Source organism: Panthera pardus, unplaced genomic scaffold (assembly GCF_024362965.1).
Source record: "Panthera pardus isolate Hobbes unplaced genomic scaffold, ASM2436296v1 HiC_scaffold_8, whole genome shotgun sequence".
Taxonomy (NCBI): Eukaryota; Metazoa; Chordata; class Mammalia; order Carnivora; family Felidae; genus Panthera; species Panthera pardus.
This window is the reverse complement of record NW_026527013.1, coordinates 82,419,797-82,436,731: the sequence shown is the minus strand read 5'-3', so window position 1 is coordinate 82,436,731 and position 16,935 is coordinate 82,419,797. Positions and strand designations below refer to the sequence as shown.

At 37.3% G+C, this 16,935-nt stretch overlaps 1 protein-coding gene across 12 annotated transcripts in view; it reads left to right on the top strand.

Annotated features, from left to right (window-relative positions):
* MAGI2 (membrane associated guanylate kinase, WW and PDZ domain containing 2) overlaps positions 1-16,935 on the top strand; it is a 1,325,358-nt gene that overhangs the window by 1,129,895 nt on the left and 178,528 nt on the right. For 10 of the 12 annotated variants that reach the window (XM_053897619.1, XM_053897617.1, XM_053897622.1 and 7 more), the window contains 2 exons: positions 8,159-8,190; positions 14,490-14,679. In XM_053897619.1, coding sequence (XP_053753594.1) covers positions 8,159-8,190; positions 14,490-14,679 — 222 coding nt within the window. The remainder of the gene's footprint in view (positions 1-8,158; positions 8,191-14,489; positions 14,680-16,935) is intronic. The other 2 variants (XM_053897620.1, XM_053897618.1) reach the window with 1 other exon arrangement.

Below are 16,935 nucleotides of genomic sequence, written 5' to 3'. Positions count from 1 at the left end.
CTAAATTCAGTGGGAATCCATTGTAGGATTTTAAGCATAACCAGATTATGTGGCATCAGTAAATTTGCTGTTGCTTTGATTCAGACAGTAGATGATGGTGGGTGTAGATTACAGTGGTGGCTGTGGAGATGGAAAAAAGTGCACCTGAAATAGATTTTGGAGGTAAAAATAGAATTTGATGATAAGGAAGTGACGGAAAAGGAGACATTAAGAATGACTTTCAGGTTCCTGTCTTTGAAACTTGGAAGGGTGAGTGAAATTTACCAAAATGAGGAACACAGAAGTGAAGATTTGGGGAAAAAAGATCAAGGTTTCCATGATCACCATGTTGAATTTATGGTGCTTGTGAGACACCCACAACTCAATAAATATTTAATGTTGATGTAAAGTGAAACAGACATTTAATCTTCCTTAAATTACTAAAAGATGTTCCTAGATGGGTTTCTAAAAAAAAAAAAAAAAAAAAAAAAAGATTTTGGATGCTATTCATGCATCATTTAAAAAAAATATTACTCTCAGAATTGAAATTTTCTATTGCAAGTATTGATATCCTTCCACATTTTCTCTGCCAGTTGTTTACAGCATGCTATAAACATACAGAGCATTTTATCTCTTCATTGCTCTTGGTCCTGTTCAGAACATAAAGAAATACCCTTTGTAGTGGTTCATATTTTCTGCAAGCTTCACCTCACTCTGAGTTTTAGCCTCCCTGACACACTTCTTCCTCTTCCTGTGCATTCCTTTATTCCTGTTCAAGGCTATTCACCTGGCCTGCTTTATTTTGAACACATCCTTTATGTAGCTGAGTTTATCAGAAGACAACATGTGCAGGCTTATCCTTTCTAGATGCTCACTGGGATTACTTTAAATGGTCAGACTGCACTCTCCACAAGGAACAAAGCCAGGGGGAAAATGCTGTTTGAAAAACAGCTTTATAGTGTTTATAAGAAAAACACTTTTATTTAGAAGATGCAGAAAGGATCATTTTTAAAGCATTGCAGAGAAAGCTTCAGCTTACCACATAAGAACAGATTCTGGCCAAAGATGGCGACCAACTTGAATTTTTCTTTGTAAATTATATCCCGTGCTTGATTGAAACTTGGTGACATGAGGTTTGGGTACCACCACCAGCAGTGTATCTTCCATGTTTGTGTAATGGAAAGGTTGGTTTTTTGGCCCAGGACACTTTCATTTAAAAAAAAATGCCCTTTTCTGACTTCAGATAGCTTAAACAAATTATCTAAAGGAACTGCAGGGTTTAACCCATTTAATGAATTTTAATAAGACAGACGTGAATCAGTCAAAAGCCGGGGAAAAAAAGTGACTAACATTGAACTAGTTTTAATGGAAATTAGCTCATTACCCTGCTGGCTTACATTTACCAAAGGCTGAATTTTTGATGGGAAATTTGCCAGCCTGTGGGATAATGGGAGGATCTTTAAATTAAAGATTAACTTTATTAGTGGTATTTTTCTCCCTCAAATTAGCCCTAACTGGAGATTCTAAAGTCCCTGGGGCTTCTTACCCCTTTAGGAAACTTCAAAAAAATGATTTCCTCAATTGGAAGACTTTCTAACAGTCCCTGAAATATTTTCAGCAATGTAGTAAGAACATGAGCTTCCTTTATTGCCTATAATCTTTTAGGAGAAAAGATAACTTTAGAGGTGGAAGGATTTGTGTGGGTGTCCAGATGAGCTTCCTGTACTCCAGCAGGACACCACAGAAACTGAAAAAGAAATTCTCTTCCTTACTCTTTCATTCTCTCTCACACTAATGCAATACGCACATACTTTTGTTCTGCCTTTCTTCTTTTTCGTCTTTTATTGCCTTATTTTTCATTTTTAAAAAATTAGGATGAAATATACATAACATAATATTTGCCATGTTAGTCATATTTAAGTGTACAAGTTCAGTAGTGCCAAGGACATTCACATTGTTGTATTTTCCTTCTTTTTTAAGCAAAACAGAACACAACTTTTAATAAACCAGGGCATGGACATCTGCAGCGAAGCAGGTTTTTAATTCAAAGTGGTTCCTACTTCTTTTCTATCGCTTAAAGCAAAAATATAAAACGTTCCCCCTGCATCTCTATCATCTGCAGAATCCCCTATAAAATACATGAGACTGTAATGATAATCTTCAAAACCAGAGTCATATGTACTTCAGTTGAAGAAGAATCCATTTCATATTTTGCAAATGGGAGTTCAGTATATCAAATGGAGTATAAAGATATATTGAAAGATTTAGTTCTGTTTCAGGAAATTTCTAGAAATCTGGAAAAATTGCCTTGGCATTATTCCAAATTGAAGATATCATGCTGAGACTCTCTGATCTGTTGTTCTTCATTGTATTTTGATCTCTTATTCAAATTGAGATGATTTTTAAAAGTTCATCTTCTTGTTGCCGTGTGAAAATAAATAATAAAAAATCTTAACAAACAACTCACAAACACACACAAGAAAGGGGCTCTCCCTTCAGACCTACTGTAAATATATTGATAGGCTTTCATTCTGTATATCATATGTCTGAAGTAGATTTTGAAAAGAGCCATTTTGTGGAACATACCACTTGGGACAAGGCAGTGTTGCTAACCAGTCATCAAACAATTTGAAAATGGTCCTTTGTGACACGAACATTGGCCACAGAGTTCTGAATCACGTGAGGGGAAGCTTCCATCGAGGCTGCTGATGGTCAAACAACCAACACAAGCCGATGATCTGCACAGCCAATGGAATGTTCTGAGGTTCCTCTAAAGCAAGATTTCAAGCAATAAAACATTGGGGGGGGGGGACGGGTGCAGGAAAAGAAGATCTTACCTATTTTCTCTCTCTTTTCTTTTTCTTTTCTTTTTTTTACTTAATTGAACAGATATTATCTTCAGTACACGTTACTACTGCGGTTTTGTTTATAAATGGACTTATATAAAATGATCCATTTTTAGGGTGTTCAGACCCTAAATGTCCCATTTAAATTGAATTTCAGATACACAACAAAATTTTTTTTTTACTGTAACTATGTCCTACAATATATAGGACATATTATACTAAAAACAAAATCATTCATTCTCTATCTGAAATTCAAATTTAACTGGGCTTATTGTATTTTATCTGGCAAACGTATTCCAGTTGCATTTGTTGACATGTAGAATTCAATTTAAATTTCTTTTTATATAATTCTTTTTTTTCTCACATTTATTCATTTTTGAGAGACAGAGCGTGAGCAGGGGAGGGGCAGAGAGAGAGAGAGAGAGAGAGAGATAGAATCTGAAGCAGGCTCCACGCTCTGAGCTGTCAGCACAGAGCCCGACACAGGGCTTGTATCCACAAACCATGAGATCATGACCTGAGCCGAAGCTGGACACTCAACCAACTGAGCCACCCAGGTGCCACCAATTTAAATTTCAATATGAAGTCAATGTTGTCCTCTCTTCCATTTTAAAGTACCAGAATTTCTCATCTAGGTATTTGCACTGGGCTTCTGTTTCTTTGCCCATCTCACTGTGCTTTAGTGAATTAAATTTAGGTGCAGAATTAAAAATCCATTTTAGTTTTATTTCTGTTCTAAAAAAGACAGATTTTAGAAAAATAATTCTATTTTGGGCTTCGTATTAAATGCATCTAAATTTTCTTACTAGCTGCATCTAAATTTTCCCCTTTGCTCTCTTATGTCCCTATTCATGTTGCAGATAGTTTATAACTGCACCGTAAGTTCTTTCACTTTTGTTGTCTTTTTTTAAAATTTAACTTAATTTGATTTAATTTAATTTGTTTTATTTCATTTTATTTTTTAAAACCAGTTTATTGAGGTATTATTGACATAGAAAAAGTTGTACATGTTTAATGTATACAACTTGATGAGTTTGGCATTGTGTTCATCCATGAAACCATTACCATAGTCCATGAATATAAGCATATTCATCACTTCCAAAAGTTTCTTCCTGCCCTTTTATTTATTTGTTTGTTGGTTGGTTGATAAGAACACTAAACATAAGATCTATCCTACTAGCAAATTTTTAAGCATATAATACAGCATTGGTAACTATTGGTGTTATGCTATACAGATCTCTAAGATTTATTTATCATGTATAACTGAAACTTTGATTAATGTCTCCATTTCCCCCTACTTCCAGACCATGTCAAGTACCATTCTACTCTCTGATTCTATTAGTTTGACTTTTTTTTTAATTTTATTTTTTATTTTTTAAAATTTACATCCAAATTAGTTAGCATATAGTGCAACAATGATTTCAGAGTAGATTCCTTAGTGCCCCTTACCCATTTAGCCCACCCCCCACAACCCCTTCAGTAACCCTCAGTTTGTTCTCCATATTTATGAATCTCTTCTGTTTTGTCCCCCTCCCTGTTTTTATATTATTTTTGTTTCCCTTCCCTTATGTTCATCGGTTTTGTCTCTTAAAGTCCTCATATGAGTGAAGTCATATGTTTTTTGTCTTTCTGAATGACTAATTTCACTTAGCATAATACCCTCCAGTTCCATCCACGTAGTTGCAAATGGCAAGATTTCACTCTTTTTGATTGCCAAGTAATACTCCATTGTATATACATACCACATCTTTATCCATTCATCCATCGATGGACATTTGGGCTCTTTCCATACTTTGGCTACTGTTGATAGTACTGCTATAAACATGGGGGTGCATGTGTCCCTTCGAAACAGCACACCTGTATCCCATGGATAAATGCCTAGTAGTGCGATTGCTGGGTCGTAGGGTAGTTCTATTTTTAGTTTTTTGAGGAACCTCCATATTGTTTTCCAGAGTGACTGCACCAGCTTGCATTCCCACACTTTTGTTGTCTTAAGAGCGAGGATTAAATAAGTATGTTTGCATTTGTGTGCACACAAACGCATACTGATAAATCAGTACAGAAACATGGGTCATTATAAAGAAACTTTAATCCCACTAGGGAATATAATATGCCAGTTTCTATAAAAGTAGGGGAAATAAAGGCCAGAAATAAACTAATATTATTATTATTATTATTTTAAAGAAATGCTCTTTTTCTATGAACTAGGTTCATAGCTCTGAAATGGTTCAGAAAGTTATCTAGATTCCCTGTTCTGTTTCCCTATGGAGATGCTTGGTGAAAAACGCAAAAGTCATACCCTCAGCAAACCAATTCTATCTCCCTTCTGTAATCTATCTCCAATGAGAATGATTCCAGAAAAAGAAAAATTGCAGAAATAAGGGTATTAAAGTTTTTTCTTTGTTTTTGGTGTTTTTATTTAAATATTCATTGGAATAAACTAGGTTCCCAAGAGGGGTCATCCTACAAAACAATATTGTAATTTATAATATATAATAGTTTGTCCCACACAACTATAGCATTTCTGTAAAAGTTATTTATATGTAGGGAAATCTCTTCTGATACTATTTCTTACTCTCTGAAATTACTTACTCCATAGGGAGCAACTTCGTTTTTGACAATGTCTCAGAAAAGGTAACTATTGCTTTAGACTGAAGGTTCTGCAGCACTCAGCATTAGAAATATTCCAGAAACTGCCATAATAGGAGGAGAAAGAAGTCTTGGATCATGCCAGTGGTCTGAGGTCAGACTAAATGAAACAGCCTTAAAAGAATGGGAAACCAAACTACCTCTGAAGAAAGGTGGTCACATTAAATCTTCTTCTCTCCTTGTCTGATCTTGACCAGTGTCCCTCTTATGCCATTTTAGCTCCAGCACCATAACTGCTGAAAGGTCAGGTGATTACCCATTTTCCCTAGGAGGAATAATCATCTTTTAGTATAATGTCCCAAGTGGAGGTGAGAGCTCCATAACAGAGGGACCATTTTCAATACATTTGTATCAAAGTCTAAGCAACTCCCAGCACCTAACAAGTGTAAAACAGCAAATACTCAAAATCTGTCACAGTACTCCAGGAAGAAGGTGATGACACAAAGAAAGTAGAAGAAATAATTAAGTGTTTTGACATTGTGAGAACATATACATGACATCTTTTCAGAAGAACTGTTGCTGGCAATTCCATAATCAACAAATAAATTTTACCCTTCACTGAAAATAATGGTTAATGAGCCAATAGGTTACAATTTTTTTCATTGTATAATTAGTGGTCAATTTAGTTTTGTTGGCATTTTACAGAGTAAGTCAAGGAGATAAATGTATTTATCTGTAATTTTTCACTCTCAGCTGCTTCCAGAAAAAGATGTGATTAGATCCATATAATTAAGTTATAATCAAACCACATGTCAAACTTTTCTTCATTAGTTGGAAAGATAGATAAGAACTTATAGGGTATGTAAGAAGATGAGCTAATTCTACTAATCTCCTTAGGTAGGATGGTTCTTACACTTGAACATTAAATTTAACTCTGGGTTCCAAGCAAAGCTGAGAAACATGATAGATCACACACATTCCCTCTTTCCATAAAATGAAACATCAATTCTTTACAACGTGCATTGAGGTGCAGTTAGTATTTATGCCAGGCCTGAGTTGGATTGCTTAAGCATCTACATAATTATGTGTCCGGGTTTCTGCAGATATTTCCTATAAATGGGTTACAATTCAACTATTACCATTTTATAGAAGTCCCAGTTTTATTTTTTTTCAATATATGAAGTTTATTGTCAAATTGGTTTCCATACAACACCCAGTGCTCATCCGGAAAGGTGCCCTCCTCAATACCCATCACCCACCCTCCCCTCCCTCCCACCCCCCATCAACCCTCAGTTTGTTCTCAGTTTTTTAAGAGTCTCTTATGAAGTCCCAGTTTTAAAGGTGATAAACAGGGGCCTGGGTGGCTCAGTCGGTTGAGCGTCAGACTTCGGCTCAGGTCATGATCTTGCAGTCTATGAGTTTGAGCCCCGCGTCAGGCTATGTGCTGACAGCTCAGAGCCTGGAGGCTGCTTCGGATTCTGTGTCTCCTCCTCTCTCTGCCCCTCCCCTGCTCATGCTCAGTCTCTCTCTATCTCTCAATAATGAATAAACATTAAAAAAAATTTAAGGTGATAAACACACAGTATGTGGCTTATTTTCAAGATTTCATTTTTATTGGGCATTTTTCAGATACCAGCTAACATTAACATGAGCAAAATTGTTATGTTTTGGCTTACTAAGGCCAGTATACGTCAGCCGCCCCTACCTCCCACCATTATTTTTAAGTTTGTTTTCAGTACTTTTAAAAAAAACTGATACCATATGATAAAATAATAATGAAATAATAATAGAAGAAAAAAGTAATCTATCTTCTGCTTTTCATTATCTTAATGGCCATTTGGATCACAACAGAAACAGCCCAGTCTGCATACCATTTGTGATAATAGAAATTGCTCAATAAATTGAAAAAAAACAAACATGGCTTTGTTGATACATGAGTCATTCAACTAACAAACATTTTGCACTGTTTCTTCATGCACATCATGGCTGGCACTAGCATAATAAATAGATAACTGCTCAGAGAAGGTCTCCATGGGAAAACAGTCCCCAAAGAGTTATTCTTTTATACACTAGAATTTGATTCATAATATAGGTTAATTTTTTTAATTAATTTTTTTAATGTTCATTTACTTTTTGAGAGAGAGAGGGAGACAGAGCATGATCAGGGGAGGGGCAGAGAGCAGGAGACACAGAATCTGAAGCAAGTTCCAGGCTCTGATTGAACCATGTAGGTGCCCTGGTATATACATTATTTTTAAATTTAGGACTAATGAAACCTTGTTGATTGCCTTTTCACCACCTAAAGAAGGTACACAAAGAAGAATTATTTTTTATACTAAGAGAAGTTATTTACTTTTAAAATTTTTAATTTCTGCCTCTATTCTCTCTGTTCCTCCCTTCCTCCTCCTCCCACCCCACTACCATTCTCTAGCTGTGGCTGGGACACAGAAATCCCTAAGGATGACTCCATATTAGGTCTTTAAGCAGCTGACTCCCATACAGTTACCTTCTCTGTGCCTCAGAATCCTCAGATGCCAAAAAGTAATGTTCTTGGAATCATTAATACAATTCCAATGAAATTATTTGGGTTCCTTACAGAAAACTATACAACCAGGCAGCATATTTTATCGTTATTGTTTGCTATTAACTAATTAAAGTAACTTGCAATCATTTGAATATCATGCCACCCGTAAGTGGTAGCAAGTTATATTTTCAAAGTTCAAATATTGTTTTCTTTATTACAGGTTTCTTTTCTCCATGGAAAACTCCAAAGCCTGTAAGTTGGAATTCTTATGCTTCTTTCTTTATTTCTAGTTATTAATGCAATCCCATTAAATAAGATATAATTGGGTGATCTCAAAATCTTTTACCTCTGAGATTCTGCGATGTCAAAAGAACAAATCATGTGTCCCTTTGTCTTGTGCTTGTCACACAAATACAAAAATAACTTGTCTTACTTTCCTGTAAAGGCACTTCTGCCTGTTTTTTAATATACTTAGAAAATGAGCATTAACACTATTCAGTATGGTGTACTGCAGAAACCTTTTGTTTTTTCCCCTGTCAGAAATAACTATATAGTCTTTATAACATGAAATTTTTAGAAACAATGCAAACTTGACCTACAAATTGAATCTGGTACATAAGAAATTTAGCTCTGTATACATTTATACATTTATATATTTATATTTACATTTTAATGTATGCAGAGCTAAATATGTGTGTGTGTGTGTGAATATTCCAGAGACATATATGTTCTACCAAACCTGGCAATCACTCAACTTCTGAATCTCCTTCAGAAACTGGTCATCTCCGCCATCACCTAATCTCTCTGGGCCTAGTTGCCTCATGAATCATCCTGAAATTTGATGCCAACATAGGAAGTTTAAATTATCTTTTTGTGTGGCTAGGTCAGTTTCACAATTAGAAGGGTTTTTTATTTGCCGTTAGATTGGAACTTGTAACTGCCCAAGTCCCAAGACCTGGGGTGGTTTTCTGGGATCCCATTTCATGGTATGCTAGAATACAGTACTCTACCTGGAATGCCTAAAACCCACAACTAGAGCAGAACTGTAGCAAAGTGATGATTCAAATTCAGAAACAAAACTTGGGGAATCCTGTCTCCCACCTACTTCTTTTCTTCCATCTCAAATTAAGCAGCTCAGATGAATGTGGCCCCAAGTCTGGCCAGTGAGCAGGGAATTCTTGAATTAATTTATGCTTCTCTTATTTCTTTTATTGAGGGAATCTTTAACTGCTTGATATTCTCATTTTAGAAATGGAGGTTAATATAATTTTGCATACTTCTCAAGTACAATAATTGGTTTCATTAAATAGCATGCCTTAAAATGGTTTGAAGATGTGAAAGGAAAGCCCTGTAATATGTCTGAGCTCCAGGTTTCTCTCAAAGAGACATGGGCCAACCAAGAGCTGGAGACAAAGAACTGATGTGTCAGGGCTGCAAAATATCCTCACCAGATGTGTCCTCATTTAGGATTGGGCTCATGTGGCCACAGAAAATACCAGATGGGGAAAGTAGACCTATCTGGGTTTAGCAAACCATTTCATGATGCACATGGTTTGGAAAGAGGTGTTTTTAAAATGTTTTAAATGAAATTTGTTTTATCATGGCCAAAATTTAAATAATTTCCTTTCATCACCAAAGTTAATCTGTGCTCTGTGTCTAGATACATCTTTATCTAATTTAACAAGGAACCTTGAAACTTCATCATGGTGCTAAAATTATGCAATTTAATGATTTCCTTATATGTACCATGTTTATACAAATAATGCCATTTGACATAATTACAGCATTTGCTGTCATTACAGTAATGACATCCATAGTCAATAATTCCAAAAAACATTTTATAGAATTCAATTTACAATTAATCTTGAGTCCATACATCCCTACGAAAGCTAAGGCTTGGACTTCCAGGTTCAAGGCTGAGTGAGGATATAAGACTGTTGAATTAATGTCCTCCATGTATCTGCCAGAAGTTCTTTAGACTAAGGACTATAATGAGAGGCAGTGCGATATACGTTTTAGGGTGCAGGCTCTGAAGGCACACTTCCTGGGTTCGAACTTTGCTTCTTCTCCTTACTAGCTGTGTGACTTTCAACTAACCGCTTAAGTCATCAGTATCTCAAGTTCTGTCTGTAAGATGGGGACAATAAGAGTACCGACTCCTATAGTTATTGTTAAGAGTCTATCAGCTAATCCATGTAAAGTGCTTAAAACAGTGCCTCTACATATTGAGCTCGAAAATATAAAGTACTGTCATCCTAGAAGCAGACCCTCCATGCATAAAACCTTAATAAATTAATGACTCTATAAAATGAACATAGTTTGCTAAGGTATTCCTTTAAACAAATATATAAATATATGCCCACAGTATATGGATTTATAGACTCTCTCCTCTGAGAATGATTAACACCATCTGTACTCAGATTAAGGAAATGTTATTCTGAGTGAGATCTCTCCTCCTTCTGGTCTTGTGTCACTTGCCTACCCTCTTCTATTCTATGACTCTACATTATAAACTAATCCACATTGAGATAGTCATTTTCTTTGTAACAAGTAATACACTAATTATAGTGAGTTCTCCTGCTTTCCATCTGGAAGGGATCCAAGTTCATTCTTCAAGGACAGAATCAAGCCAAATGCCTTCACATCCCATCCTTGCCCTAAAATAGTGAAGGGAGGTGTTTAGACTACACCAGCTTCTATATGAAGCAAACAGTTTCTAAATAGATTACTTCATGTGAGGTGAGAGGCTGCCTTATTCACACTCCCACTGTGCACCCCAGATCAGAAGTGGGGATCAAAATACTAACTGCATCATGATTAGTTTATCCTATTTTACCATTTGAGGCCCTGTCATGGACTATATGTCCACTGCTAATTCAATGACTGTACCTTCAAACAGTCGAGGATTCATTCATTTACCAAGGCCTGCAGAGATACAAGGTTTCTCCCAGATACTGAAAGCAACTTCATTTCCATTTTCCTTACTCTAGTGAGATATTTATAAATACCTGCCTAGCTATGGACACCACTGGGACTACACAAGGCCAGAAGCCTGTGAGAGGTAAATGCCTGGCAGGTAGCACAACTCTAGAAAGGTCAAGGTCAGGAAAACACTAGGTAGAGCAAGTGATGCCCAAGGGTCTGGGCAATGGGACAGGGTCAGAACCTAGGGTGTTCAAGAAGGTTGAGAAGAACAAATGAGCTGAGCATCCCAGCTAGAAAGCAGAAGTCCAGAGACTAAGTTGTCTGAGAAAGAAGTCAACAGAGTGCACCCTTCAGAAGATGCTGTCAGACCAGCACATCAGCCCCAGTGAGCAGGGGGGTGGCCTCTCATTCCAGGGAGGGTGGTCTGCTCCATGGTCTTTTGCGTCAGAGCCAACAAATAACAATCCAGGGGTGGGGAGCTATAAAGACTGTGAGTTTGCTTCTTCAGTAATTTCATGGGCACAGTAATTTTCTGCTCTACAGTCTCTTAAGAAACCCTGACAGAGTGGCTCAAGGATTGATAAATGTCACAGCAAGATGTGAACACTTTACTAAGCATAAACCAGACTCTTGACTAATTCCCCTGTTTCTGTGCTACAAAAATTGTAGAATTTGTCAATCTGTCCAAGTAACCTTCCCAGCAGTGCCCAAACCATTATTTGTTCTGTAGTTTTAAAAATGTTTTCTAGAAACACTAATATTTCACCTGAAACATGTTTGCTCCCATGACTTCACACAAGTGATACATATACCACAAGACCTATGTGAGTATCAGTTCACCCTCAGTAGAAGACAGGAGAAAGAAATCGACATTTGCTGAAGCCCTATGATGACAAGTGGGATTCTACAGCTACTCAGTCCATATATCTAATTTATTTACTTTTTAGAATTTAGTATCTTACGTTCAGAAACAGAAGGGAGAAAGTCACAGCCAGAATCCCATCACATGATACCTATGGCCAGTCATTTTAAGTGGAAAAAAAAAAAAAAAGAATATGACTTTAGCTACAAATGTGAGACTTCCCATCATAGCAAAGACATGGAGAATAGATGAACAAAGAAACCTAGGATGGCTTCCTAGATGAATTTTACCATAAAATTAATTAATGGCATACATATTTAAAGATTTTTATGAAGTGGGACCAAAAGACCTACTGAGCAGAATATTAGCTAAAATTCTAAGCAAATTTGCCACTTATTCCCCTCAATGTATTATTATGTAAACAGCACTCCCATTATAGTTACAAATTGGTTTGACCCAGGGTCTGTCGCTAACAGCAGCTGGACTTCTTTGCGCTCTTGAGATTATGTTTAATATTAGGGAAATGAACTCAACTAGGGCTTTTCCAGCCTCGTTAGGTAGAGAAATTTTGTTTAAATGAAATCTTGGTCAGTAGCCCATATAGAAAACAAATTAAAATGAAGCCATATGTTTTAGTCCCTTCAGACTGCTGTGCCATAGACTGGATAGCTTATAAACAATAGCAATTTATTCCCCAGAGTTCTGGAGGCTGGAAGCCCAAGATCCAGCTGCTGCCATATTCAGTGTCTGGTGAGAGGCCTCTTCTGAGGCGGCCATACTTTCTCTGTTATGTCACCTGACAGAAGGGTCTTCTAGACTCTGAATCTCCTTTATTAAGGCATTCATCCCATTCACAAGGGCTCCACCCTTATTGCCTCCCAAAGGTGCCACCTTGGGTGTTAGAATTTTGACATATAAATTTGGGGGGCAGGGAACACAAACATTCAGACCATAGCACCAATCTTTTTGAGAGGAAGGTCAGTGACCCATTTCTTTCATAGTCTGATGACTCACTCAACACCTGACATAGTCTCAGGTAGGTGAGCAAGTCACGGGGAACTTTGCAAGTCACGGTGATATGCACAGTATGTGGGACCTCACATCCCCTCCAACTTTTAAATATTTATAATTGATAAATCAGAGCTCATGTAGGAGCCCTGACCAAGATGTAGCCAGTATGGAAACAAAAGCAGGGCAGTGCAGTAAGGGACAGAAAGTTTTAATCCTGCCAAGTTCAGAACAGTGTGTATCAAAGCTAGTTTGTTTGTGTTTTGAAAAAAAAAAAAAAAAAAGAACAGTTATGAGTCAACCAGATTTGGAAAAAAAGAACAGCTGACTATATTTTATTGATGATTTAATTCATTCATTAAATTAACATTTTCTGAGCACTTATTTTGTGTTGGTAATACAACAATGAGAAAGACTATGTCCCCTGTAGGATCTGTCCCCATCATGATCTATTTGAGGAGACATAGGTAGACTTGCCATTATAGTTGAGCATCATGAATTTTGGGTGTGACTTGTAGGTAGAGGTGCTTTGGGAACATCCAGGAGGGACATGTAACCAGTTCAGGAATGGTCAGCAAAGGCTTTCTAGAAGAGACATCTCATCTGAATCTAGTAGCCAGGTAAAGTGAGGATGGGAGGTGAAAAAGTAGAAAATGACTAAACTTCGCAGGTAGAAGGAGAAATTAAGAAAGTGTGCAAGATTCAGAGGCAGGAGAGAATCTGATGGATCCTACGGAATGAGAGGAGAGACCATTAGAGAGTATGAGAACAAAGAGCAGAAACTAGGTCATGAGGAGCCACTACTGTCCCTGGAGGAGGTTAGCCTTTAGCCTGAAGAACACACTGACCCAATGCAAAATTTTAGACAAAGGGTAATCTAATCTGAGTTTTACACAACGTGGGTTTATTCAAAGCAAAAAAGTCTAAGTTGAGTTTGAATCAGTTGATTATTGAATGAAGGTGAAGTTAGCATTGCAAACAGGTGATCTCAGTTAACTGGCTTTCTCTTCAACAAAAGGATATTGGCCTCTGCCTTACCTACCTCAGGGGGCCATGGTGCAGACCAAAGAAGGTAACGTGTGTGAAAAAAACATGGTAAACTGGGAAGTGTCCTTTAGATCTTTAATAAATTATAGTATTAGCAATATCAGAGTAGCATTTGGGGGAAGAATACTGCCACATCAGCAGTAAATGAAGCTTCACAGAAGACTTTGAACAATTCATAAATCCCAGATGGTTGTAATATTAGTTTAAGTTGTAAGGAAAGTGACCAAATGTTCAGGTATAGGAGATTATCGGAATATGCATAGGTGTCAAAAGAATACATGTAGACTACTTTATTCTCTTCTGTCTCAGTAAAAATGGTGTAATATATCAGGGCCAATACCATTTTATACACACAGACACGGAAAGTTATCTTGAGATACATGTTATCTTTATTGTATAAGAGGGGAAAAAAAAACAGACTCAGAGAGATTAAGTGATTGGCTGAAGATTACCAGCTAGTAGGTAACAAGGTTATATAAGCTTGCATTCAAAAGTCAGATACCACTTGTATTTGGTACAGTCTATGGTACTTTAATATAGAGAAATAGAATCTTTTCTCACACTTATTCCAGAGTTTGAAATGTTTCATGGAAGAAAAGTCCACAGGGCAAGAAAGTCTAACGTAAAGGTGAGGGTTGCAGTATGTGACAAGGGAAATAGCAAGAAAAAATCCATTCTTAGCTATTTTCTGTTCTCTTTCACTTTCCAGATAATGGACCGATGGGAAAATCAAGGCAGTCCTCAAACGAGTTTATCTGCTCCGGCCATACCGCAGAACCTGCCCTTCCCACCCGCCCTTCACAGGACTTCCTTTCCTGACTCAACAGAGGCCTTTGACCCAAGGAAGCCTGACCCATACGAGCTCTACGAGAAATCTAGAGCGATTTATGAAAGTAGGCGTAAGTGAAAGCCACGTAAAACAAGGGTACATTAATAATAGCTGAAGCCTTGCCAGGAGATATATTGAAGCTGAGATGATCTGGCATAATTTTATATTCTGTGGTTCAAAAAGTATCTCAAAAGTAGAGCCAACTGATCTAAACTTTTCTTTAAAAATAGCTTATACCTTTTGGGTTTATAGTTTATTTTCTACTGTTTTACCTCTAAGCCCCTGAGGAAAATGAGGAATGTATTTGGTGGGAAGGATGGGAGTCAGAGGATGTGGACAATTTTGTTTAAGTCACCAAATAGTAAGATAAATGTTTGGGATTTTTATGTGTAATCTGGTCTTGAGTCTGAAGCTTAGATTTTTTTTCTCAGAGCCTTGAATGTAATCACCAAAGAATTTAGGGCCATGAGTACATGTTAGCCAAATCTTCCAGTTCACAGTCATGAAAGTAATGGTTCTGTAAATAGCACAGATCTGCATGCCAATCATTTCTACCTCCAAAACTTCTCCTTCTCATTTAACACAGTGGGGCCTCTTTACTGCAGTGGGGCCCATGTAGTCATAAAATATCGGGTATGTGCTTGTCATCCTATTTGAAGGTCCTCTAAAATTATTTCATTGTACTTTATAAATATTAGAAAACAAAGGTTTTTAATATTGCATATGCATTCATTGTGCCTCTTTCCACCATCTGACAGGTCTTCTCTTCCAAATGTTAGAGGACAGGAATATGAACGTCATGAATGTATAATCTATGAGAGAAATACACAGTATAATAGGATCCATATGAATGGATCAAGAAACCTAGCCTAGTGAGAAGGTTATGGTCCCAGGCACTTCCTTTCACAGTCTACCATAAATTGATTTCCTTTGTCTCTGTGTTCCGCCAATGTCTTCTCCCCAACTTTATCACCTGAAACATGAATCACAAGTTTTAGATGGTGTATGACCTTAGAGAATCTGAAATCTGTTTATTCTTTACAAGCTCAGGGGCTGAGAATTATGCACCCAACTGGTAAGGGGAAGAGTTGACATAATACCTTTTCCTCATCCTCTACAACTCTCAGTTAAAAGCAATTTTCATTGATAAAATAGTTGGGACAGCAGGGCATGCATTGAGAAATGAACCCCCCCCCTCCACACACACACACACGTACCTTTATTTTAAATAATCAGCTATGACAGCGTTCCCATATTTCATTGTTCCCCTTTTGGATGAACAACTGAAAGTCTTTAAAGGATTGTGTAGTTAGAATGTTTTTGCTGTGATAGGATAAGAACAAAGTAGTATATTTAGCTGTATAATACAGAGTATGAAATCAAGGTATTAATGCTCATTAAAATAAAAAAAAATTGAAAAGATTTCAACACAGTTGAAATACAACACAGTTTGTACCTTTTCTGCTTCACTATCCAAGTATTTGTTGAATACCCACTTTACTCTCAGTACCATGGAGAGATACCCAAGACAAGTATTATGTGTTGTTCCCACAAATTTAACTAGGGAAGTAAGAATGTACAAACGGGTGGAGATCAAGATACAGTAGAAGTTCTAACTTGGAGGATGGAAATGGAAATGCAATGCAGGATTAAAATATCATCATCACATCCTTGGCTTGTTTAAATTTTTGGTACTTTTAGGGAGCTTCAGGAGATGCTTCCTTCTGTTTCTGTCCCTTCATTAATTATTTGCTCTCATTCTTCTAAGTTTCCTGACCCAATGCAAGCCTTTATTATTCAGGACAAAGGCAGTGTTGCCATTTATTCTGTCTTCCTTCATGGTGTCTGATACTGTGGTGCCCTCAGTTTCTGAGCAGGAATTGTGTGTGACCTTCTTTTCAACCCTAAAAGAATTTTGATTTCTTTATCCAGCCCTTGCAATGCTGTTTCCGTTCATTGCCTTTCCGCTCCTCACCTGTAACAATCCCAGCAAACCAGTCCACCTTAACCTCCCCTGGGAGCTCTTTCTCCCTTTGCTTCTGGCAGCCACACCAATAACCAACAGTCTGACTCTCGCCCCAGCCCCCTCTGCCCCATCAGTACCCCGCTGATGCCACTGCTGCCTCTTCCCTAATGGTGTCCCCCCCAGCCTTCATGTTTTTGTCAGCTCTCTAATGTTTCTGAGGTCACAGCAATGTTTTCAGGGTCACAAGTCTTAGGAAGCCAAAAGAAGGCAAGCTCATTTTCTTTCCCATCCTTCGCATTTCTGTCATGTTATTTCATAACACTAAATGGAGTGTGAAAGAAGCAGGGAAATCACATCAGG